The sequence below is a fragment of the Parus major genome, chromosome 2 (genome assembly GCF_001522545.3).
Source record: "Parus major isolate Abel chromosome 2, Parus_major1.1, whole genome shotgun sequence".
NCBI classification, from domain to species: Eukaryota; Metazoa; Chordata; class Aves; order Passeriformes; family Paridae; genus Parus; species Parus major.
Genome location: NC_031769.1, coordinates 56,453,483 through 56,479,452, shown reverse-complemented (window position 1 = coordinate 56,479,452; position 25,970 = coordinate 56,453,483). Strand labels below are relative to the sequence as shown.

General features: G+C 35.8%; 1 protein-coding gene across 8 annotated transcripts; it reads left to right on the top strand.

Annotated features, from left to right (window-relative positions):
* The first annotated feature begins 28 nt into the window (after positions 1–28).
* Positions 29–25,970, top strand: BRD9 (bromodomain containing 9). 8 transcript variants are annotated; one of them, XM_015619487.3, is made up of 18 exons: positions 29–146; positions 1,053–1,273; positions 2,872–3,004; positions 4,646–4,706; positions 5,638–5,782; positions 7,659–7,769; positions 8,613–8,725; positions 10,747–10,875; positions 11,704–11,836; positions 13,892–13,967; positions 15,276–15,371; positions 16,124–16,256; positions 17,017–17,128; positions 18,738–18,776; positions 19,218–19,289; positions 20,557–20,659; positions 22,418–22,585; positions 23,342–25,970. In XM_015619487.3, the coding sequence occupies exons 1-18, from the start codon at positions 74–76 to the stop codon at positions 23,440–23,442; spliced, it is 2,019 nt and encodes a 672-aa protein (XP_015474973.1). In that variant the 5' UTR covers positions 29–73; the 3' UTR covers positions 23,443–25,970. The 8 variants fall into 8 exon arrangements, with proteins under 8 accessions (XP_015474973.1, XP_015474972.1, XP_015474971.1 ...); XM_015619486.3 differs by having other exon boundaries at positions 8,610–8,725; XM_015619485.3 differs by having other exon boundaries at positions 8,550–8,725; positions 10,786–10,875.

Sequence of the window (25,970 nt, the reverse complement as noted above, 5' to 3'; positions counted from 1 at the left end):
CTTCCTCCGCGGCGGGCGGGAGGGAGGGTCCGCCCTCCCCAGCGCTTCCGGCGGGGCCGGCTGCGGCTCCGCCATGGGCAAGAAGCACAAGAAGCACAAAGCCGAGAAGGCAGAATGGCGCTCGACCTCCGCCACCTCCTACAGCGGTAAGGGCAAGGGGGGCCCTTTTGTAGCCGGGATGCGTCCGCCCCTTCCCCCGGCTGCCGGCGGGGCCCGGCGTCCCTGCGCGGGCTGGGGGCCGGGGCAGAGACCCTGCTCCGAGCGCCGGAGCTGCCGGCGGTGGGGGCGGCCCGAGGAACGCGGTGGGGTGTGAGTCCGAGCGTCTCCCTGCTTCCCACGGCTGCTCCTGAGGGGATCCGGTCACTGCGGTGCTTGAGTGATGCTTAATTTCACCTTGCTCTGCAAGGACTTTGCGATGTTTTCAGGGGAGGCCTAAGAGCCGGTTTCTTATGTTTTGGGAGGTTTGTGGGACATCACAACGTAAGACGTGCAGCACCACTGTATGTTAGTTTGGATTTGTTAGTCTTAGCTATTGTTTTTCTTATCGAACGTATTGTGTATATTTTTGATGTGCAGCGAATTCTTATAAATAGTTCTAGGAGAAGCTTTGTAGCTGGGGTTGTTTAGCCTGGAGAAAGGGAGGCTCAGGGGAGAACTTACTGCTCTGCAGCTGCCTGAAAGGAGGGTGTAGCCAGGTGGGGATCTGGCTCTTCTCCCAGGCCACCAGTGACAGGACGAGAGGACATGGCCTCAAGCTGCGCTAGGGGAACTTCGGGTTGGATATTGGGAAAGAATTTATTTACAAAAAGGATGATTATGTATTAGAATGAGCTGCCCAGGGCGGTGGTGGAGTTACTGTCCCTGGAGGTGCTTAGGAAAAGACTGAATGTGGCACTTAGTGCCATTGTCTAGTTGACATGGGAGTGTTTGGTCATAGATTGGACTCGATCTCAGCGGTCTTTTCTGACCTAGTTAAGACTGATTCTGTAATTGCTCTGTGCTATTAGCTCCCTGTGGATTTATTTTTATTTTTATTTTTTCTTTTAATTTAGATTATGTGGACAAGCCTCTGGAAAAACCCTTAAAGCTGGTTCTTAAGGTTGGAGGCAGTGAAGTCACTGAACTTTCTGGGTCAGGGCATGATTCTAGTTACTATGATGATAGATCAGATCATGAGCGAGAACGGCATAAAGAAAAGAAGAAAAAAAAGAAGAAAAAGTCAGAGAAGGATAAAGACAAGCATCTAGATGATGAGGAAAGAAGAAAGAGAAAGGTAAGCTGGGTTATTTAGAATTCAGACACACCAGCCTTCATGCTTGCTTGTGAGGTCTAAAATCTGGTGCAGAACTTTGTTTAAATCATTTGCAAGAAGCTTATTGTTTTGGAGATAGCACTTCAGATGTGTGGAAAACCCTTGTGCATCAATTGGTGTACTGCCATTTAAAGTCACTTAAAACTGATGATTCTGTGAACATAGTAAAAGCTTCCTTCTTATAACTCTTTATTTTCCTTATTTATTTGTCTTGAATGAATGCTTCTGTTTTTCAGTAGGATGTTTTGTATTTTAGCCAGGTTACAGACATGTTTTGCTACCATTTTACGGAGGGCGTTTCCAGCTTTTCAAATAAATTCAGGCTGCGTTTATCTTTTTGAGGTGTGCCAAGTTACTGGACACTGAAGTTGTTACTGTTGAGTACTGTGTTACATTACTTGGTTGGCTCTTGGAATAACCTGTGTGCTAGGCTTTGTGGCTTTGTGGCTTTGTTAGGAGCAGGTAGTCACCTTACTTGTTGTGTTGAATGCTGGGGAGTTTAATCAAAAGCAGCAGTAAGACATTGACAGCATAGTTACTTATACAATTTAATTTTAATAGTATTTCTTTTGTGTAGTAATGGTTCTCTGACCTTTCTGCTTTTTTAATTCTTTCCTGTCATGTAGTTTTACTATTCTTATGTGACAGTTTTTTTGGCACTACTTTGCCTGTGTTTTTGGCTAACAGCTATCAATTCCAAGCAATACAAGCCTAACAAAAAATTAACTGGAAGTGACAGATCTCATAGGATCATTCAGAAGTTCTTGAATACAGCACAGATAGTGCTCAGTTTTCTTAGTACAGATGTTTCAGTCTGCGACTCAAAATAAAGCAAAACTATCTGTCCTTCATACAACGTTTTTCAGTATCAGTTGCCTTTACTGAGTTGTGGGGTGGGGGTTGTTTGGATGTTTTTTCCCAGAACTTCATTATTAATACATTCAAAATAAGCAAACGGATAGCTAAATAACAAAACCATAGTCTAAGGAAGGCTGATGATAGCATGCTTTTCTGTGCAAATGTGGATTAATAATTGCAGGATTTCAAGAGTGGCTTAGGCGTGCGTTTGCTTTGAAATCCAGAAAGAGATCATTAATTGCCATCACTGTTTCTTATGATTCTTTTATTGGCTGAGTTGTCACGTGCTTTGCTCATTTCTGTTTAATGTGACAAACAACAAAAATACATTGATGAGAGCGGAGCCACAGATTGATCATTACTCAATAGTAAATGAACTTTCTTTGCTCTCTGGTGTAGCATTATCATGAAGTTTTACATATAAGCAGCTTCAGAATTTGTCTTTTCAATAAACATGCAGGAACGATAGAACAATACTGTATTAAATAGAAGGTAGCAAATGATGAACAGTTCAGTTTTAATTGGAGAAGAAAATTGAAAAAGTAAAAGTGAAAATATATGCAGTATTCTTTAAACTATATTATGACTTGGATATTGAATGAATATTCCAAATTAAAAGCATCACTGTTTCTTATATTTTGCTGTGTGGGATTACACATTCCAAGTACGTCCCTCTAAAATACTTCCCTGTGCTGTCCTAGGAAGAGAAAAAGAGGAAAAGGGAGAAGGAGCAGTGTGACACTGAAGGAGAAACTGATGACTTTGATCCTGGGAAAAAGGTGGAGGTTGAGCCTCCTCCAGATCGTCCTATCAGAGCATGCAGAACTCAGCCAGGTGAGCAGTGTGAAAGTTTAAATGATTTTGGTTCTTTTTAAAAGCATACAAAACAAAGGTGTTTTTTTTTGAAGGTACCAAAACGTAAAATTTTCATGAAGATTTACTGAAATGCAAGGACTTTACTTTTTCCAACATTCAGAACTTTCTGCTATCTGAAAAGTCAATATTCCTCTTGGTGCTTCCATGTTTTAGTAGGTTTGTTTTCAGGTGACTGATGTTGCCATCTGTCTCTGGCTTCTGTTCCTTGGCAGAATAAACTTCATTATAAAAGCTCCTCTAATTCCCTCTCCTTAGTATTTACACAACAGTGATCAGAATGTCTGAAATTAAGTTTCACTTAGTTCAAGGGCAAAAACTCTTGTGGAGACTTCTTAGGTGTTGTTTTGATCTTTTTCTTTGTTTTCTAATCTATATGGAGTTTTAGTATCTCTGTTCTCATGGAAAGGAAGTTGTGATAGCATATCACAACTGTAAACACCACACACCACTTGTTTTTCATTTACAAATTTTTAATTCTTATCAGCAAAATATTTATCAGCTGTATGTGGCAACTTCTGCATGTTTAATCCTTTCAGGTTTTGGCAGTCTTTTTCTACATGTAGCTACTGCTTGTTAATTAAAACTCAGCATTACTCAGTGGAAACCTTTACTTTAGAGAACTTTCAATTACATCAAGATCTCAGTTACACATCGGCCTGAAAATGGATGGTATCTTTAGGAATTTTGTGAGTCTTCTCTTTGGAATACTGTCTTTTGACTGGTCAAGTAATCCCAAGGAATTTTATAATTGTGACCACACATTAAGTTGAGGAATGATGGCCATAGGTGTCAAAGTAACTGAAATTTTCAGGTCAGAGTTTTGCCTCTGGGTAGTCAGGAGCCTTAAAAACTGAGAAGATAAAAACTATTTCTGTATTATTCTCTTTTCATCTGGTTGTAAAGTGGCATTGGAAAGCATATAAATTACCTGACCCATTCTGGTTAAGAAAAGAAATATATTTCCTCTATTGTGATGGAGAGTTGGATTTTCAATTCTTGATGCTTCTTTAATGTTTCAAACTTCACTAAAGCCAGTCTTTCTGAAGCAACAGGTAATAAACACATAGTGTCTCTTGTGTGATCTGTACAGGAAGTGAAATTGTAATTATTCCCTTTCTTGCCAGTAAATCTTCATCTGTTTGTCACTCTGTGATTGAAAGGTTTAGAGAATTGTATGGGTTTTATGATGAGGAAACCATTAAAATTGCACAGCAAACTTGTTGTAAGAATGTGGATTTCCCAACTGCAGTATTTGAGCAACCAGGTTTCACTTTTTCTGCAAAACTACATAACGTAATTATTTTAATCTTATTAATATATATTCTTAGAGCTACTAAACTTAGCACTACATCTGACTTAATGGGTACAAGGTTTTGAAAAGATAAAAAAGCTCAGGAAATAAAAAAAGAAGAAATAGGTACTGTGTGGTTAGAAATCTGATGTGCTTCTGCTTTGAAATCTATGTCACATTCAGCTTCAGATCAGTACAAGCTGTACTTGTAGTAAGATTTTTCTCTCTGATACTTACATTTTTAAATAAACAAATACACACATATGCTGTTTCATTGCACTTATCTGTGTTTTCATCTCAAAATGCAGCTGAAAATGAGAGCACACCGATCCAGCAATTACTGGAACATTTCCTTCGCCAGCTTCAAAGGTAGTAAACGTTGTTCTGTCTTCAGCTGTGTTGGCCATGTCTGATGCATATTTATATTTGTTACTTGGCAACTTCTTACCCTGGTTTTCTGTTTGAAAGTAGTGCTTACAAACTGACTGCAATCTATTTATTAACTTTTTCAAAAATGTCAGACCTGGTAGTTTTTAAAGATAAGCTGAGGAAAATTATTACCATCTTTGCAATTCTAGCATTGGGCAGGGAAATAAGTGTTTTGGGCGGAGGATACATTGCTATTCTAAATATATTAAATATTAATGACTTAGTTTAGGTATTAAAAGCCAGTTATAACTCTACAATATTTTAAAATATAACTGTTTTAGTTAAATTTTGTTTTATTCAGTGTCCACTATCGGATACAAAGCAAAGTTAGACCTGGTTACTTGATAATCCTCTGAATTTGGAGATACTTTTTATTTTATTGTTTTCTTAAGCCTGCACCTCATGTTCATAAAAAAACATTCATTTTTTATTTTGTAGCAATAAGCTAAATTTGGAACTAATTTAAAAAAAATTAAACATTGTATTTATTTTTGAGGACCTTATGAACAGAGGCATTTTTTTCCTCAATGCAGCCAAAAGACTGAGTTGGACTGTAGAGACATAGGAAACATACAAGCATTAATTAAGAAATACAAGGACTAGCTTGAATTGATCATTTGCTCATTGAATTGAATTGAATTGAAAGGTATTTTTAATGGAAAATTTCAAGAATTGCTTTTTGAATAGAAGTACTTATGTGAAATCAAAATGCTCTCCTTTATCAGGAGATTTTTCAAACATGCATCTGTTTTATGAGAATGTTTCTAGTGTTTTTTGTTTTTTAATTAGTACTGTTGTCATTAACGTGATACAAAAGCAAAGATCATTTTGTTTGCTTCTGTAAATCTAAATGTATTGTTTTTATTTTTAGGAAAGATCCTCATGGGTTTTTTGCTTTTCCAGTCACGGATGCCATTGCTCCTGGATATTCCATGATAATAAAACACCCTATGGATTTTGGTACGATGAAGGAAAAAATTGCAGCCAATGAATACAAATCAGTCACTGAATTCAAGGTGAATTAATAAAGGTTTAGATATTTCACAACTAGTAAGAAACTGAAGATTGTTTTTAACTTTTAACTGTAGAAGCCTTTCTTACATTAATTAATGCTCATTTTTTTAAGAACTGAGCACTTTTGTATATTAACTGTTTTACAAATAATGTGTCAGATTCTACTAGAGTCTTCTATAAATTACTATGGAAACCAAGAACATCTAAAGTTCTTGCTAAACTTCAACAGGAGTAAGACTATCACAAAGACTTAAGCCATTGAGCTCTTTTTTTGGTCCTTTTTCTTTTTTTATTCTATACTTTGTTAGATTGATTTAAACGTAATTTGGACCTGTCTGCAAGAAACCTGTGGATATACTGAAGCATTTTGTATATGAGTCAATAACAGCTACTTATTTTTTATCTTTAGTTATCCTATTTTTCATAGAACTTCATTTGAAATTGTCTTCTGTCAGAAACTAAAATGGCAAGTTTATTTGCAACTTAACTTTGGTATTATGTGTATTTTTATTGCTGTAATAATTTATTAGCTCCATCATGGTTTTACAGACAGTGCAGTAAAAAATGTTTTCATGGTATTACTAGCTCCTGAAGGAGAGGAGTTTTCCTTAAATGATTCATGAAGGTCATGAATTATTAGCAGCCTTTGGAATTGCTTTTTCCTAGACTGATGTTGATATGACAGTAGCCATGGCATGACAACATTGGCTTATTTCTCAGGGTTAATCTCTTTTTTTGAAAGGTCCAACAAGGTGAGCAAAGAATGGTTTACATTTCTTACAGATGCTTTGACAAATATTATTATTCTGTTTTGTTAAATATGCTATAGAGATGTATAGGAAATAGTGAAAAAGGATTCATGATAGCCTTGCCATCAGGAGTGCCTTCTGGTCTCCAAATTCTGTCATGCTGGATTGTGTTACTCAACACCTTAAAAGGGAATTTTGGGTGGGAGCTCTGTGACAGTTAAGTTACAGGCAAGGTTGCAGAATTGAAACTGGTGGATAGAAACCTAAAAAAAAAAGAAAATAGCAGTATTTTTTAGACTGACATTTTTTTTTTCCAAGGACTTAGTTTCTACTGGTAGTCGGAGGAGTAATAAAAGTTTGCCAAAAGTCTGCCCATGTTAGAGTGAAAAAGGAATTGGATTCCCTTTTTGGATACATGAGGTTACACAGAACTACAAAGCCATAAACTTAATACAGAAATGAAGTTTGCAGGTTTTTAACCTCTGAAACAAGGTCTGCTCAAAAGGTACCTGTCTGATATAACTAGCTGAGGCTAGTCACAAGACAATAAATAATCTAAGAGTAGAGTCTGCAAGAACTCTCTCCTGCGTTTAGAAGAGGAGCAATTGCTGCAGCAAACTCATTCATTTCACTTCAGAAGAGAAGGATCTACTTCAAAGTGGGCAAGCAAAAGACTGGCTTTTTCTGCAGCGCTTAAAGGACTATCACTAGAAGTGTAGTTTACATGCACTTCTTTGTCTGCCCAGTTTGCCTCCTCCATGTCATCTTCTTAATTTCTTTGTGAAAGTCTTGATAATTGGAGGCAGAGGTATTAAATGCTGTAAAAAGTTACCTTGGTGCTTGGTCCAATTTTTGGTCCTTTTGGTTAAGGAGACGATGTTATTTCTGGCATTTAGGAAAGAGTGTGTTTTTTATAACCAAAAGCCAGTTCCAAAAGAAATTGAGCAGAATGTGGAAGGTGAGGAGAAGAGGCTCAAACCTTTGCAATTCTGCTTTTGGCTTGCATTCATGAGCCTGCTGCTAGAACATTAGTGTGTTCTTCAAAGAGCTGCCAAGATGGAGTGGTGTCTTCCAGTCATTTAACAAAGGACTTGAAATGTTTACAGTTCTTTTGTTTTATATTTTACAGGCAGATTTTAAACTGATGTGTGATAATGCAATGACTTACAACAGACCAGATACTGTTTACTACAAACTAGCCAAGAAGATACTGCACACAGGCTTTAAGATGATGAGCAAAGTAAGCGACCTATTAAAAACAAAAAGCAGAAACTTTGGGGGTTTTTATGTTACCATACTTAAAAGGAACAAAGTAACAATGGTAAATGTTTCATCCATCTGTGATGAATTATAGCAGTGCCAGTTAGTGCTGCTATATTTCAGGGTTTGATGGCATTCTTGTTATAAACCAGTAATTTTTACTTATTTCTTAACCTTATCTATACCACTGAAGTCTGTAAGAGCTTCTTTTAGTGGAAGCAGTTAAGAGCTACATATATCAAACTCTACTGTAAAATCTTACTTCTGGCTGACACTTGGAAAACAAGACATCATTTAAGTTTTATTTCTGCATAAACCAGAAAGCACTACTTTTTTCAAGGTGCTGGATGTAGAGGAGTTTGCAGAGGTGTCACAAATATTTTTACTCAAATACAGTTGTTGGCTTGTCAAATGAAGGTTTATTTGCGAGCTGCTGTGTGTGTCTGTGTGTGTCTGTGTGTGTCTCTGTGTGTGTGTGTGTGTGTGCATGTGTTACCATGATGGTAAGTTTTGTGTAAAATAGTTGTTTTTGCATATGCAGTTTGTTTGTTTGTTTGTTTGTTTCTCTCTTGATAGTTGGGCTGCAGAAATTCTGATGCCATGCTACCATGACCAAATCATGTTGCATCGCCATTGGAAACGAGACATTAAGAACAAAATAAGGCCATGGCCATTCCCATCCCATCCCATCCCATTATCATAGCATCTTGGCTATGAGGGAAAGGTTAAGTCCCTGCCGCTCTGTCCTTTCTGATTCTAGGAACGGCTGTTAGCTTTGAAGCGCAGCATGTCGTTTATGCAGGACATGGATTTTTCTCAGCAGGCAGCTCTTTTGGGTGATGAAGATACAGCAGTTGAAGAACCTGTTCCTGAAGTTGTTCCTGTACAAGCAGAGACTACCAAGAAATCCAAAAAGCAAAATAAAGAAGTTATTAGGTAAAGGTCTTAATGGGCATGCTTACTGGCTTGTTGAAGCTTTTGTAGTATTACATAGCAGCAAAAAGCTGAGGAAAAAAACTCAGCATTTTCTTTGAGGTCCATAGGATAAATGGGCAGTTTTATTGTATTTTACTTACAGAACTTGTCTAATAACCTAGTGATTCCTAACTTGAAGCAAACAATTCAAAAGCTCACTGCATATTCTTTCAAACAATTAAAATTAATATCTATTAAGATATTTTCATTCTTCTTTATGTCTGTATTAAATAATGAATGGTTTCTTCCCATAATGGTTTAGATTGTTATTTTATATTGGATATAGCTACAAATAGCTTTTGCATTTTGTCCCTTTTTTTCCTTTCCTAAAGTTGTCTCATCTAAATGTAAGAGGTTCTTTCCAGGAGGTCAAAGTGGCCCCAGATCAGTGAGTGATTTTATTTAACTTAAACCGTGTCTGGCAGGTTATGAAGGTACAGGACATTATTTCTGGAGCATATGATAGCATCTCTCCAGTGTAATCTTATTAATCTCCTTGGTAAAATACATGGGTATTACATTGCTAGTGCAGTTGTAATCCTCTAGCTAATAGTCCCCATGTCCCAAATTCATATTTTTATAGCTAAAATCTAATGCTAGTAATTATTTTTTTTTTGAGTCTGATTTTAGTCAATTTATTTTATGAGATTTTAGCAGAAACCATGACACACAAGCAACTTAGGTTGTTCAGTGTTCTTGCATAGGCATCCAAAGGTAGACTGTGAATTTAAATTATAGAGCATTGTATCAAGTGGAATTTTCTGGAAAAAATACTGCAACAGAGCATCACTAGTCATGTTGTAAATAATCTGATCATGTAGATATGTTCTGCAGTTTGTGTGGTTTTTTTTTAAATCTTCAAAGTTAAAAAAGTGAAATATACCTTGTTTCATGTTTTTAAAAAGTGAACTTTAGAATTCTCATCAGCCACTTTTCATTTTTTGCACTTTCAGCATTTTTGTAATCCTTAATGCTGACAGAAGAAGTAGTATTCTAACTTAGGGTTTTTTGAAATAGAAGGCTGCAACATGTATCTTTAAAAATAATTTTTAAACAGTAATTATCTGTGGTGGAAGCTATTCTAATGATAACATATAGAAACTAATCTGTTGCTGTATCAGAGTATTAAGAAAGTATAATTTGTTCTTTGTTTAATGGATTGTGGATAGAAATCAACTGAAAGCACCTCTTTGTAAAGAAGTCTTCAGGAGAAGGTGCTTTGGTTTTTGGTTGTATTTTTTTAAAAGACACAATAATTTGTGTGGTGTCCAGCATTAATTCTTGCATAAACTCTACCACAGGAGTAACTTCGTTCTTTGTCACAGAGCAAGAAATTGAGACTGCCAAACTATACAGTGTGGCTCTGTCTTTAATATCTACCTTATCATACAGTTCAGATAGTTAAAAATTACCTTTAATTTTATCCTAGTACCAGTTTCTCAGCAATCAGTTGTGGTACAAATCTACTTTTCTGCTCTTCTCAATATTTATATAACTTTAGTAGTTGGAATGAATTTTTTTTTTCTAATTAATGTGAAATTTTAAATACTTGTATTTTTGCATTTGTAGGATTGATACTGTATTTTTTGGTGAACAGTAAGACCTTTAGAGGGGAAAATAAAACCTAATAGCAGATATTTTTGCCTTCATATTTCATGGTTACAGACAGAGAAGGAGTTGAATGTTTGTGAAGTGTTAAAACAGCTTAGACCTCTATATGGAGGAAGAAGTGACTTGATCACTTGGACATCCTAATGTTTAAATAGTTTTTGAAAACTTTGTTTAGGATGTTGCAATCTTCTGAGCATTCTTTCAAAATTCTTGTCCTTTAATTATTCTGTCATGTGTGATAGAAAAAGTGCCAGTTGTTGAGGAGTTTCCTGCTGTGTACACCCTTTCTGAAAGTTTCAATGACACAAAGTAGTATAACACATTTGTCTCATAATAGTATGATCCTGTGATCTTTTTATTGTCTTTAATAGCAAAACTTACTTGTGTATCGGATCTGAAACTCTATACAGAGAGAAATTCTTAGCTAAGCAAATGGAAGAAGATAACCCAGGAGAGAGAAATGGATTTGGTGTGAGGAGATGCTCTACCCAGTACCTAAGGTGTTTGGCCCTAGTGTCTAATGTCCATATAATGCCCTGAAATACTTTGATGTACAACATTTATTGTATATATAAAATATAATGAAGACTGCCATATTCTATGATATCTTCACACTTCTGTTATGATACTACCTTTTTCTGATTTTATGTGATAGCCATGTTCCTGTTCCATCCTTGGGTATGCTTATTTTCTATGATTTTATTGGTTTAGAACTTTAATGAAAAGGGACCTACTGAAAGATAAATGTTAAATTCTGTAATTTCAATTACAAGCAATTATGTGATTCAGATGAGGAATGCTAATTGCCAATACTAAAAAGCATAGGAATTAAAGGTCTCCGTGTTAGACTGGGACTTGTATCCTACTTCTGTAAGCAGCTGTATGGTTTAATCACCATAAATGCAGCCTGTTGGGTTTTTTTCTCTGATAAGCAACAGTTTCTATCCCTCATTTCATAATTCTTTTCCTGCATCTTCCTTTTGGGGAATTTTTGAAGATAGTCTCCCACATGCATGAATATGCTAAGGATGCATACCTTAGCATTCACCTTGTATTAATGCCAGTTTTACTCCCAATCTCTATTTTGTACTTCATTTTATACTTCATCAAGGTACAGAAACAATTAAATTTTTGAAGTTAAGTAGTTTGGTAGTTTGCAGCTTCTGCTGCAAAACTTCATAATGTGATGATAATTCCACTTAAATGCTGAAGTAGACTGACACTGGGAGAACAGTAGGACTGATTGTTCTATTAAGCAAAGCCAGAATTCAGCCCTTTGTTTAGTTTTAGCTTTAAATTTCTACAGCTCCTCTTCTTCTCTTTTTTAGCTGCATTTTTGAGCCTGAGGGGAATGCGTGCAGCCTGACAGACAGCACTGCTGAAGAACATGTCCTGGCACTAGTGGAACATGCAGCAGATGAAGCTCGGGATAGGATCAATCGATATCTACCCAACAGCAAGGTCTACTGCACGTGGCAGTTTGCAGTTCCAGTTTGTGCCTGTCTGCTGAATGCTTTGTTTCACCTGAGGAAACAGGCTTTACTGTTAGGCTTTCTGAGACTGGAACATGTGGGATGTGTGTTTGTCAAATACCACAGAAACTGCTGTTGTCTATCATTTAGTTTCTACTGAAAGCCACTGTAGGAGGATCCTAAGTGGATCTCAGCTTCTGTTGAACATCTTTGGAAATTCACTTGCAGGAAACAGTTAAATGTTACTCAGTCTTGAATTTCAGCCCTTAGCATTGAAAGTGATTAAAATAACATTACGCACAAATACTGTTACAACCTCAGAAAAAACAAACTATGGCATAGGTTGAAGGGCGATTAGAATTTCCCTCTCTTCCCCCCCCCAGTAATTAACATATTTGTAGTGTTAAATTACTATTTTTAATAAGGAGAGTCTGCAAACTCTTGTAGTTTTGTGTTTACAAGTAGTAGCTGTCAGCTGTAGCATGAATATCAAATACAAGGATCTTTTATTGATTAGGTTTAGATAGCAAGTTTGACAGTCCTGAATGTGATTCTGATGTTCCATGTATTTGGGTTTTGTGCTCTTCCAAGGGTTAGAAGGACAAGCTTGGTGGTGCTGTTGGTGCAGTTTTCTCTTAAAGATCAGTTTTTTAACTGGGTTTTTTAGGTCTGGGATGATGGTGATGGATTCTTTCATTTCCTTATGCTAGGATTGGAGTGAATGCTCCAGGCATTCACTCCACATCTGTACTGAGACACATTTACTTTCTTTCCCTTGCCTTTTATGGAGAATTATTCCCACCTTTTCTCCCGTTTCTCATCTGTCACTCTAGTGGCCACTGCAGTTGAGAAAAGAATCAGGATGTGTCCACATCCTCAATTTTCCACCTCTTTAAAAACTATTGCAAAAGAAACTTTACTTAGAAGCAGACGTGGTGTTATGTTTTCAAGCTAAATGTTCATTTCTTGGACAGTGGTCCTGATCATGGTGTCAGTTTAGGCTCAACTGAATTATTAAGTAAAACTGTGAAGAATAGTGGGTGAAGCTGCAGTGTATTTCTTTCAAGCATCTCTGACCTCTGTTTTTACTGTATGCCAATATTAGATTTGGCCTCCTGTATGGAGAGAGTTTTAAACTTTTTCAGATGGAGAGGGATAAAAAAACAAAATAGCAGAGATTTGTTACTGATTTCCTTGGAAGTATTTACTAATATTTTTGTAGGAAGAGAACAGTTTTCGTTTTCTCTTTATACTGAGAGGTTACAGTGTTTTTTTTTCTCAATTGATATATAGTCGGTTGTTGCCTTCTGGGGCTGCAGGATCATGTCCAGGGAAGCTGCAGTTACCAGTGGGACATGGGACTCCAACAAGATGGGCTTTGCCTCCCTGGGTGGGGGGCACCTCAGAGTCAGTTTCTGTCTCACATTCGCTTTGCTTGTTGCATCAGATCTGGCTCTGACTCTACAGATCCTGGTGTGCTTTGTTGTCTTTCACATCTGCCCTTAGCATTGTGCTTCTCTGCCTCAATAGGTCTGTCACAGCACTTCTTCCTCTTGAAGAAATCAGCAGTGTGTTCATAAAAGTACTTCTAAGTAGAGAAAGTTGTGGGTGCAACATGAGAACAAGCAGTTCAATCTATATTTGAAAATAAACAGTGACTTTGTGAATAGGACTCACAGTTCTGCTTTTAAAAGGAACATGTATTCTAGACTTTGCAGTCAGAAAGGCTGGCTTCATGCTAATGATAATGGAATTGTGTTTGTCTTGGGTGAGAACTTTAGATCTGATTTAGAAAGATGAATAAGGCATTATATATATATGATTTATGAACTTCTGCTTCTAAGTCTTCTGTTCTGAAACACTTGCTAAGTGGTGTTAAATAGTTGTGACCCAAGGTTGTCTGTATGAAAAAAGGAATACCAAAATGCAGTATCTCAATACAGCTAAAAATGCTTTTTAAAGTTTCCTGTAAATGGGCAACTCCTTCTTTGAGTGTGAACAGTTTTGAATGATTCCTCCTGTATCTTTCTGGTTCTATTCACAGATTGGTTATCTGAAAAAAAATGGAGATGGAACTTTATTATTTAGTGTAGTAAATTCATCTGATCCAGAAGCAGAAGGTAAAAGCCGTACTCTTTCAAGCAAACATTTCTAGTCTTGCATGTTCTAACACATTTGGAAGTCTTAATTGTAGATACAGATCCTGTGTAGTATAGATAAGTTTTTAAATTGTTTTTAATTTTTAAACGTTTTTTATTATTTTCATTAATGATTTCTCAAACCATTTCCCCAAACACCACAGAGGTGTTTCTGTTTGCCTTCCTTTTTTTCACTCTTCAGATGCTTTATTTTGCTGATGCTAGCAGTGAGAAGATAAAATAATATGTCCTTATAAGCACTTAAACATTGCTACAACTTTATAATGAGCTTGGAAGACAAGCTTTTACTGCATGTACACTGTAGTGTTAATATCTAATGAAAAAAGGTGAATGAAAATCCTGCAATCCTATGTAAATGTGCCGTGCATGGATGCAAATTGAGAATAATCTTTTACTTCTTTTTTACCTAATTTAAATCATTAGCTAAATTTCTCTTTTAAATTTATGAGGTTTTACTCCATTTTTTTAGTTTCTTAATCTTCTGGTGTTTTTTTGTTCTGTTGCTGTTATGCTATTTATACTATTTTATGTTTTTCCTTTGCTTTAATTTCAAGCTCAAGATGCACATGTATTGAAAATTTCTAACGAATGAAATGCCATAATGTTTTGGTGCTGAGTGTCATGTTGATTTAGCACTTCCTTCTCTAGCACATTTTGAGATTAGAATTTTTTCACAGCTTTCCTCTTGTTTCACTGGTGAATATATGAATGCTTTTGACTAATCACATTGAGAGATGCAAGCCTGCTAAATTATTTGTCATTTGGAAGTGAATTTTTCTGAAATGAAATTGAGCACTTTGGCTGCTACTATGCCTATTAACTATTTCTGAGAAAAAAGAAAAAATAGAAATTATTTAATGCCTCTAAAACTATGCCACTGAAAATTTACAGAGTGATGGTAATGGATTTCTATAAACAAGCAACCATTTAGTCAACATAAGAGACTGCTTTTATCATTTCAGTAATACCTGGATCTTGAAAGTTTGTGAATCAGCTGCTAAAATAATTACAGGTGCTGCTGTATACTTTAAAAGTGAAATAACTTAAATAAGCCATAGATCTTGTGAATATGACATGGAAGCATATTTATGGCTTGTGTTTGAAATTTAAATGGAGCACCTGAATTACAGTACCTACCATTAATGTATATTTTAAAAGACATTTAGTCTTTATGTTAATTACAGCTATAAAATAGCAAATTCTAATTATTTGTCACAAATTGTAAGCATGAAATGCTTTTCTAATCCTTCTTTTAAATCAAATTATTAGAGGAAGAAACTCACCCAGTGGATCTGAGTTCACTGTCAAGCAAGTTATTACCTGGCTTTACTACACTGGGCTTCAAAGATGAGCGAAGAAATAAAGGTAAATACCAAAGACCATGTTTTAACTTTGTGTTTATTAAATGTTCAGGCAATTACTTGATATTAAATAACATCAGTTTATACCTGTCTCTATATGAAAGTTTGCTTGGTTATGTTTATAACATATAATGATTCTGTTAGTAGCAGAATGCAGTTTTTATTAAATTGAATTTTTTTCTTATTAAACATAATTTAAGTAGCACTTTATGGATTAATATTTTACCTTGGTGTTATATCCACACTAGAAGATTTCCAATAACTAGTCCATTTCTTCTGGGGGAAATAGTTTTGCCATAGTCATTGCACTTAGTTGAAAAACAGCTTCCAGTAATTTGCATTTTTGCAACATATGACCAAGATTTTGCAGACTGGATTTTTTTTCCTGCTATTATTGACAGTTTTTAATAGTTTCTAATCTGCTGTCCAGAAACTGACTGGCAACCAACAGTAAAATAGATGGACACAAAATGTAAAAAAAATAATAAAAGGGAATGTGGCCATGAGCCTTTTTCTTCTTGGCGTGGGGTGGATAACTTAGTTCTTGGTTTTTCAGTAGTATGTTTGTTTATATGTTAAAATAGTTGTGCTGATTTTAGAATTGGGAAGTGTCCTTGAGATACTGGTCTTGCTTCCAGTTGGAGGAGAAAATACATGGCACTTTCTGTGTCTGTTTCAGAAAACACAATCTCTTTTTTCCCCCAAGTGATCTTTGACACTTGTGCTAATCATTTGTTGTGTCTTTTACCTGTGCAGTAACCTTTCTTACCAGTGCCAATACAGCACCTTCCTTGCAAAACAACTCTATATTTCATGATTTGAAACCAGATGAGATGGAGCTCCTATACTCAGCATATGGTGATGAAACTGGGATCCAGTGTGCCTTAAGGTAAGGGCTTCCTTATTAGGAGGGCTAACTTCTCATAACAATTTTTTGCAAAGCAATTTAAACTAGAGCTCAACTAAGAGCCTCCAAATACTGATTTTTTTTCTAGGACTTATTTTTTTAAAACATTACTATAAAATTTGAAGTTAACTTTCATACTTGGTTTTTGTTTTTGTTTTGTTTGTTTAGTTTTTGTTTGCTTGCTTTTGGATTTTTGGCAGTGGTGAAAGTTTTGGGGGGCTTTTCCATTTGTCCTTTTAAGCTATTCTATTTTATTGCAAGGTTGTTATATAGATCTTGTTATTAGGGTCTTCAACCACAGTATATTATAGATTGCCACGGATTTGGTGTTTTGCTTTAAACCCAGCAGTAAATAATTTTAAAAGGCAAGTAATATATTTCAGTGGCTTTAAAACAATGATGTTTTTCAAGAGGTTTCAGAAGAGTTAAAGCTACTTGGAAAGAAAAATACCACTTATCATTAAATTGTTGATCTTGGAGGGAAAGAAATAATATCAAGCTTTTTATTGCCATCAATGATAGTTGAAGCTTGTGAAAGACAAGTTGCAAATCTACTTTACTATTAAAAATAAAAGAAAAAGCTCTATGTCCTGATCGCTTTAATTGCTTTTCTGAAGAAGCATAAAAGAGTTAAAGAAAAAAAGAAAATGTAGGTGTAGTGCAGTGTATTTGGGAAAACATATTTTAAGTAGTTTTTACAAAAGTAAATGTTTTCTGTAATGCTTATTTCCATTCCTGCTAGCTTACAAGAATTTGTGAAGGATGCTGGAAGTTACAGCAAGAAAATAGTTGATGATCTTCTGGACCAGATCACTAGTGGTGACCATTCCAAAACCATTTATCAGCTAAAGCAGGTGTGTCCTGGGTGCACTGAAGTGTCATAAATTCATCAGAATAAGAATGAACATACTGGCTTTTTTATACTGTGTGAGATGCTTTGTTTTCTACTGTCAGTTTAAGTAGTGCAAGCCTAGCTGTTCAAGCAACTATAAACCAAATTAGAGACTGAATTAATCAACAAAGGAGGAATCCTTTTCTCTGGCTTGGTCAGTTCTCCAGTGTGGTTCACTATGTGACTGCAAGAAAGGAGGAGGCAGGAGATGCAGCATAGCAGGGACCAACCAACTGGATGGAGGTTGGGCAGCCTCATCACTCAATGTCATGACTTACATACAGACTTCTGAGTTTATTGCAATGCTTTTGTTGAGGTTTTGAGTTTTTTCTTAATTGAAAAACAAAATGTCTTTCTCATGGAAGGATTAATTATTTGGAACATGGAAGTAAAGTTTAAAAACAGATTAATTATCACTGTACCACGTGTCTGTTAGCCCCCAGTGCTACCTTCTACATTCATGTAGAAAGGTTTTAACTTATTACAAAAGCACTTTCCTGATGAGATTCATACTAAGATTGGAGAAGAGAGTTTTCTCAGAAATGAGTATGATTCTAGTGAGAAAGCTTGCATTCCCAAGACAAAATAAGCTAAAAAAATTGCAAAATCTTTGAAGATAAATTTCATGTTATCTTCACTTTGAAAACCACTCTTAGTTTGCAATAATTGTCTGTTGTTTAAAATGCTGACACTGAAAAAATGAAGAATAAAGAAAGGGAGGCAGGGTGGGAAGATGGAAAGTACTTAGGCTTCCTGATGTGGTGGAAATGAGATTATGCTACATCTTTGCAGACTTAGAAGCGTAAGGTGGTGTTTATGAAATAAGGGTGGGTGGTGGTTGGATATAAGGAGACAATAGAATAGAAAACACCAATGGTCTTTTAGAATTTTCTGGGTGTTTTTTGCCTAGGGGAAAAGATGGTGCATGTAACAGGAACAAATGTAAAGGATTAGTTCAAGAAAAACCCAATATTTTGGATACTCTTCCACATATATAAATGTGTGTATGTAACATAGTCAATTTAGCTTTAAAATAAAATGTGGCTTTGCCTTTTACCACGTTTTTCTATGAATGTCGTTCCAGGTGAGAATTTCTGAAGACCTCTCAAATGGTCAATGGCTATTTACTATTTGAAAATGCTGTTCAGTTGTGACATACATGGATATACATTGATTTTACACAATTAAGTGTGTTTCAGTGATTATATACATGGTGTTCTATGCTTGAGCATTTTGTACTGCTGCATTTGAGTAAGAATTAATATCTCTGAAAGTACAACCTTGAATGATTTGTGAGCAGAAGTTACTGAAGTAATGACAAAGATACTCATTTGAATATAAAGTTTGTGAGCAGAGGAAATAGTGTAAGGGGACTCAAAGATTAGTTAAAATGCATAATATTAAAATATTTAACAACAACTATTGCATTCTATTTGTATTACAGATATGTGAAAAAGTTAGCTGTCTTTTGCCTCCTTTTGTGTGTTGTTTGAATATACTTGAAATGGTGTAAGAAAGACATCTTTCTCATGTGTTGAATGTAAGCAGTTACTGGTATTCTTTCTTTCCAGAGGCGAAACATCTCAGTAAAACCACTGGATGAAGTTAAAGTAAGTTATGCTAATATTCAGTCTGTTTGTTTGGGGATTTTTAATGGGGAAAGTGTTTTGGCATTTAAAGTAGAGAAAGTTGGGTTCTCTGAGCTCGCAACATTCAATTTTTTTTATTTTATTTAATGTCCCTCTGTTCTGTATGGTAATACAGAAAAGATTGATAAGTGGAGTATATGAGAAAGGAGAAGCTTTAGGTTATTCCTAGAGAGGCTGTCATGGTTAGTTCCAAATTGTTGGCATAACTGTCCATGATTGCCCTAGAGAAGAGCATCTTTTTGAGAAGGTTCTACTCAGACATCACAGAATGTGGCAGGTTTCTGTGATGGCCCAGGACCTCACCGTGGAAAACCACTAAATTGCACAAACATTCTCAGGGAACATTCTTACTGAGTATATTTTATGAAATGCTAAGATCTAAAGTATTTCTTTGTTCTTTAGGTTCTGCCAGTTCTTATAAAAGAAGAACACAAGTTGCGTAATACTTGTCTGGATTCTTCCAAACAGATTATGGTAAGATGGTTGGGGGATAGGGGAGGAAAACAACAGGAAAAATAACATAAACAAAAACATAGTATTGAGACATTACTTTGTTTCAGTCCACAATCTGAGGTAGAATATGAAAATTACATTTTCTAGAATAAGGTTGCAGCACTGAAGATGAATACTCTGATATTCAGTCTGTTTTTGTTTGTGGCTTTATTGTTCTTCAGTTTATTTCAGCATGTATAGCTAAGTCTCAGTGGCAGAAAGATCCCATAGGAATCTGAAAAAGATACTTGATCTGAAGATTGATATTTGAGGTTTGGCCTGCTGTAAAATTGGAAAAACCTCATTAATATTAATCAGTTTTACCACATCCATTGAAAATGTCTATTACGTAGTATGGGTAAATAATGCATATCTTATGCTTTTACAGCTACAAATCAAATCTTTCTTTTAAGTGGTACTGGTTTTATCTTGCAAGTTATTTGTGATAACAGAAGATGTACACTGCATTCCATGGCAATTCACATAAAAATTATATGGATCACATTATAGCAACTGAAAAAAAGATAAATCATAGTTTTAGAAATATTCCTTATGTTTTGTGGAAAGGTGTAGATTTCTGTAGAATGTGACTGGTTAAGTTATTTCATTTAAGTGCTAGGTTTCATTTTCATATTTCTAAAAGATAATATCTGGTTGTGTGTTTACCTGAGTGTCTCATTTCTCCTGCTGGATCAGGCATCCTCAGAGATTTCCCTTAGAATGGGTTTTGAAGCTTAGTGACTCTGATTTCTTCCTTTCTGCTATTACACTAGCAATATTTCAATGGGTGTGGAAAGAAGAGAATTGGAGACTGCAGGCTGTATTTCATTTTCCAAATGTACAGGAAAAATACTAGAAAGGCCAGTTCCAGCTGATACTGTGGAGAAGGTGGCCAACTGTACAAAAAATTTGAGTAAATCCAATGTTCACATATGGAGAAGATGAGGTATGCTGGTAATACTTCCAGCTGCTGGGGTTCTGCCATGAGACACGGATGAGTTGAATGTGTAATTGAGTTTCAGTAGTCCTGGATTGTGAGATAAAAGCCTTGGCCATTCATGTGACTGGTCTGTCCAGGAACCATTTTGAGCTGTCTCTCAATTTTAGGTTAGCCAAGAGGTCAGGGATGCTCTAGTTTCAGGTGTTAAATTAAGGCTTCTGAGAGAATGGATCTGTGCCTTAAACATTGTAAAGTTAACATGACAGCTTGTTACTCTTGCTAATCTTTCTGTTTGTTGTATTTTAATAGGTTGGAGAATCTGCTGGAGACAGTAACACTTCTGACTTGGACTTCCTCTCCATGAAGCCATATTCAGATGTATCTCTTGATATTTCTATGTTAAGTTCATTAGGTAAGTAACTAAATATACAAGACATCAGTTATGCCTTAGTTGTACCATTTAGACTGAACAACAGCTGGATTTTCTAAGAATAAAAAAAGTGTTTCAAAACTAGTAGTAAGTGTACATCTGATAGAGGTAAAAGTCTAGGGCTTATAAATGAAACCTTGCTGGTTTTCCTTCGAGATATGCATATGTTATCCAAGCTAACTTTTCCTGTACAACTGAAGAAAACAAAGTATTTGCACCTCACTATTTTGATAGCTTTGCTTGTATTTATTGTGTTCACAGTAACATAGATTTTAAGAATCAGTGTGAAGCTTTCACTCAGAAATTATATTGCTTCATATGATGTCTTTTAAAATAATTTGGGAGTTAGGTACCTAAGTATGTGAATCCTGATCATTGTGCCACTTGAAATATCCCAGAGCAGAAATTGGAAGGAACTTTCGGTGCTGATATTTTCAGTTGTGTAAAAGAATTTGGATGCTGTTTCAAATACATGCCTTTGATAGTTATCCTTTTAATACCACAAGAATTACTGCTGCCATTTCTGCAGGAAGCTGAGCTGGACAAATGTCTTCAGAAATGTTATCCAAGCAAACAACTTGCTTATGTTTTAAAGTACTTTTAATTCTGAATGTGAAAGAGGTCAAGCTATCAATTATATCAATTATAAAACACAACCAAACTAATCAAAGGCTTAAAGGAAAAAGATTTCTACAAATTTCTCATATGGGTGCAGTTTATGTTGTCTCACTCTAATTTCATTGCAATTCAATAAAAAATGAATAAATATCCATTTTATAGATAATGTTTAGACATATCAGTCTTACTTTGAATTTCATGCCCCAATGAAAGCTACTTACATTTTCTTCTTTGGCCTTTCTGTAAATAATCATACTGCTAGATTAGTTGGCTTCAAGAGAGAGCTTATGACATTACTTCTTTTCATAATTCTTGCAAAATTAGCATCTCAGAAAGAGAAGGGAAGGAGTTTATCTTCTTGTTTAAAGTTGAGGGAATTTTTTTTAAGGTCTTTGTATGAAATAGTACCATATTTTGGCATATGTGTCCAACGTCACATATGTCCAGTTCTTTCCAATTTCACAGTTTAATTTGGCTTACTGCAAAATCAGTGTAGCTGGAGAAGATACTGTTCTTGGAACTTTCTGTGATGGGGATATCTTTGCCTCCATAGATTTAATGTTCTGTTTTAATTGTATTTTGAGTTAGATATCTAAGTGATCTTGCTGGCTCTCTTTTACCACAAACTAAATGTGTTATTTACCGGGAGGGTGGTGAGGCACTGGCACAGGTTGCCCAGGGAAGTTGTGGGTTCCCCATCCCTGGAAGTGCTCAAGATCAGGTTGGATTGGGCTTTGAGCTACCTGGACTGGTGAAAGGTATATCTGCCCATGGCAGGGGAGTTGCAACGAGATGGCCTTTAAGGTCCCTTCCAACCTAGGCCAGTCTGTCCATGTCTGGCATTTAACAGCTAGGGGAGACAAATTAAGCTCTTACAGCTGTTCAAATACTGGGAGTCGGTTCAGTTTCAGCCATTTCCATGTGGCATTTCCTTCATCTTCCAATACTGCCCAGGTCTGCAGCTGTTGCTTTTCAGAAGTGCAAGGGAAAATGCAAGATTGAGGTAATTTGTGTATAGACAATGCTTGTGGTAACTAAGTTTAGAACTTTTTTTATAGTGACTTGGTAATTCATGGGTCAATGTACATGTGCTAATTATGGGTTTTGGTTGTTGGCTCTTAGGAAAAGTGAAGAAGGAGCTTGATCATGATGATAACCATCTACATCTGGATGAAACAACTAAACTGCTTCAGGACCTTCATGAAGCTCAGGCTGACAGAGTGGGATCCCGGCCATCATCCAATTTGAGCTCCCTTTCCAATACCTCTGAAAGAGACCAACATCATCTTGGTAAAGTTAGCTGTGTCACAGAAGTTGCAGTACTTGTGCTCTATTTGAAATTGGTTTAAACTTACATTGTAATTTACATAAATCTTTGGGGAAACTACTCTGATAAAGCAGTGTGCTGACTGATCATATTTTAATTTTTAAATGTGCCTCCTGGCGGAGGTAACTAACAAGACATACTTTTGACCTCCAGAACTAAGACCACTAGTTGTAATTTCCTATTTTTTGATTAGATGTGATTGAAGTAATTGAAGTATTGGAGGAGTAAATTGATAACTCACTGTAAAATTCCCATAAGCACTTGCATTTGATGCCCTTAGTTACATTAAGGAGTATATAATGATTATTTGACTTCAGTACAGTTGTGTGCAGCAAGTAACAAGTGGGATTCTACTAGAGCTTTTCATTGTCAACTTAAAATTCAGTGGTAAGATGGGATGATAGTATAACATACTGCTTAAGAACTTGGTGCCATTTCTGAGAAGGTAGAAGATGTTGGATGGATGATACTTAGTTGCATTTTGTATAATTATTCAACTCAGAGTAACAGCATAATAATTACTTTTCCAAAAATTATATAAATTACTAAGAGTCTTGTGATTTCTTTTTCATAATCTCCTGTTTAAATATCATTTGGATGTCTTACTTTAAAAGTCTAAAAGGAACATGTGAAATAACCGTGCTGTTTATATGTATAAATATTGTTAATTTTTATTCTGTACTTCTAAAGTTTTGATTTTTTTTTCCAATGTTCTACAGGAAGCCCCTCTCATCTGAGTGTAGGAGAACAGCAAGACATGGTTCATGATCCCTATGAATTTCTTCAGTCTCCAGAAACCTCAAATGCTACTAGTAACTAATCTGACATGTACTATATTTATTTTGTATTTTAATTGTATTATGTTTTTATAAAGTTTTTGTCTTATGACAGAAACTGCATTTTTGTCCTCTTTTCTATGAGGATTGCTGTATAATATCATGTACACAGGATTAAACAAGCAAACATATAAAAAAACCCAAACCCCAAACTAATTAGTGCGTAATGTCATTAGCAATGTATCAAGAGCTGCTTTCATTTTGTTTGTTAAGGGAGAGTGTTATCAACTGGTGTGTGAATCTTGACTGAAAAACTGCAAATGTGTTAGAAAAATCTGTATTTTATAGACACTGAAAAGTGATAATTTTCCCAGAATCATGGCAGCACTCATTAAATGCTTGCAGTACAATTATCAACTAGTTGTGTAGATAATTGTTCTGTTATCTACTGTTCAGGTTAACACAAGAATATCTCCAAAGAGGAAAAAAGAACTGCATGAATTTGGATCATAATTGTATTTTCCATCTCCTAATGCTAATAATCTATAGAAATTGTTTTTAAACATTTCCACATATTCTTAAATCTTTTTTTAATCACTGTAGAGAGCACCTAATTTGAGAATAACAGTGCTTGGTGGTTCCAGTAAAGTGCTCATTTACAGAACTTCTACCCTGGATTTAAAAAAGATGAATGTTTTTGTGATCCCTTGTACCTTGAAACACAAAGCAAAGATAATACTTGTATTTTTTAATATGATGTGTATATCTCATAGGATGGAAAACCTGGATAAGGTGTGCTTTTCAATAATTCCAAAATAAAACTTTTATAATACATCAGTACTGAAACAGAGGGGTTTTGTACTATTGCTATGTGCAAACAGACAATTGTTATGAATTTACATTATTTTGTAAATATTAATAAAAGTAGAAAAGCAGTTTTGATGTATAGCAAATCTGTTGTTCTTGCTAGAGAAAAGTTTGCTTCCTTATACTAAGCCTGAAATACTTTTGGGTTGAATTCATGTGCTGCTTCAAAAGATGAATTTCATCATGCCACATGAAGCTATAAAGAAAAACATCTGTCCGTTTTTAGGAGCCATCAAGGAAGTCAGATAACCGCTAGTAAAGTCTTGATAAAGTGGAAGTAGGAAGATTGTTTCATTTCAAGCAGGAGTCCTGAAGAAAGCACATGGTGAGGTTTTTCTGTCTGGGAGTTGTTAGAAATGTGTGTAGCAGTGTGCTTGGGCTCCACTGCTGCTCCTGCATTCTGACTTACGATGACTGTGACTTTTTGGAAGTGACGTGGATGATCTGCTGCACTGTGACAGAATTGTTGGCATGGACCCACAGCCTTGTGTCGGCCTGCAGCTTCCCAAAACAATTTCATTTGAAAAGTGTCTTTAAAACTAATGTGCTTTTGATCTCTAGTAAAGTATGATTTCTCATACAGTAGATATAAATTGATTGGTGTAATAGACTCTAAATTATAATTGCAGTTGGTGAGGAAATCTTTATTGGAACACTTGCTGTTGAATTACCTGCCTTAGCTCTTGAATAAAATTCCACAGGAGAATGTTTAAAATACCCCTCTAGAGGAATGTGCTGGTTTGTTTTGTTTTTTTGTTTGAACTAAGCAGTGTTTACTACTGAAAACTGAAATAATATGCAGTATCTTATTTGATACCTTCACCTTGGATTTCAGGCAGAATGCATTCAAACTCTGTGAAATTCTGCACATCAGTCTTTATGGGCTCTGTGAGCTGGGTTGTATAAAAGGCTGGATGTTGTTTGCATCATTAGTGTACCAGAGAGCACTTTGTGCCTAAGGAAGGTTTGCTTATTTATTCAGCCTCTCTAGCCCCTAAGCAATGTCAGTTATGCACAGCAATCTCTGACTGCTGTTCTATGGGTGCTGGAGACAATCCCTTCACTAGGCATACTGCCTGCATTTCCCAGGGGAAAAAAATGTTTCTAGGGCAAAACTTCTTCTCAGAAGCAAATACAAATGTTTTTGCTGTGGTGCCTTTTCATAAGTGGCAGACATTGACTTGTAACCTGTGTGCTGAATGTACTGAGACATGTGATTTGGCTTTTTAAATGCCACAAGAAAAGCTTTCATTTTTGTTTGAGAAATCTCATTCTCCTAAATTTCATGGAAAGATTGGACTCTTGAGTTTGCAGCCTCTGGTAAAAAAATGCTAAAATTTTAAAGTAAGTGGTTGAAGTAATGTCTTTCAGTCAATTGTTTGTCACAATGTATTTTTACTGATTCTCGAGCTGAAAGAGAATCTCTTGCTCCTCTTCCTTGTTGGTGTATGTGCCTATGCTTGTACCAGATGTATGCAGACTGTTGCATTTTCCAAATTATTCTGGTTTATTTGAAAAAAAGCCTTAAGAAGAAATTTGCTGGTCCTTTCCTTACTTATTTGAAGGGTAAAAATTCCCTAAGCCAAACCTTATTTGCTCTTGTCTCTGCAGGTGTTAGGTTCATATACACAGGAAAGCTTTGAACTAACCAGTAAAGGCCTCTAATCTTATGGTCTTATTTAAATACTAAGAATTTGAAAAACTT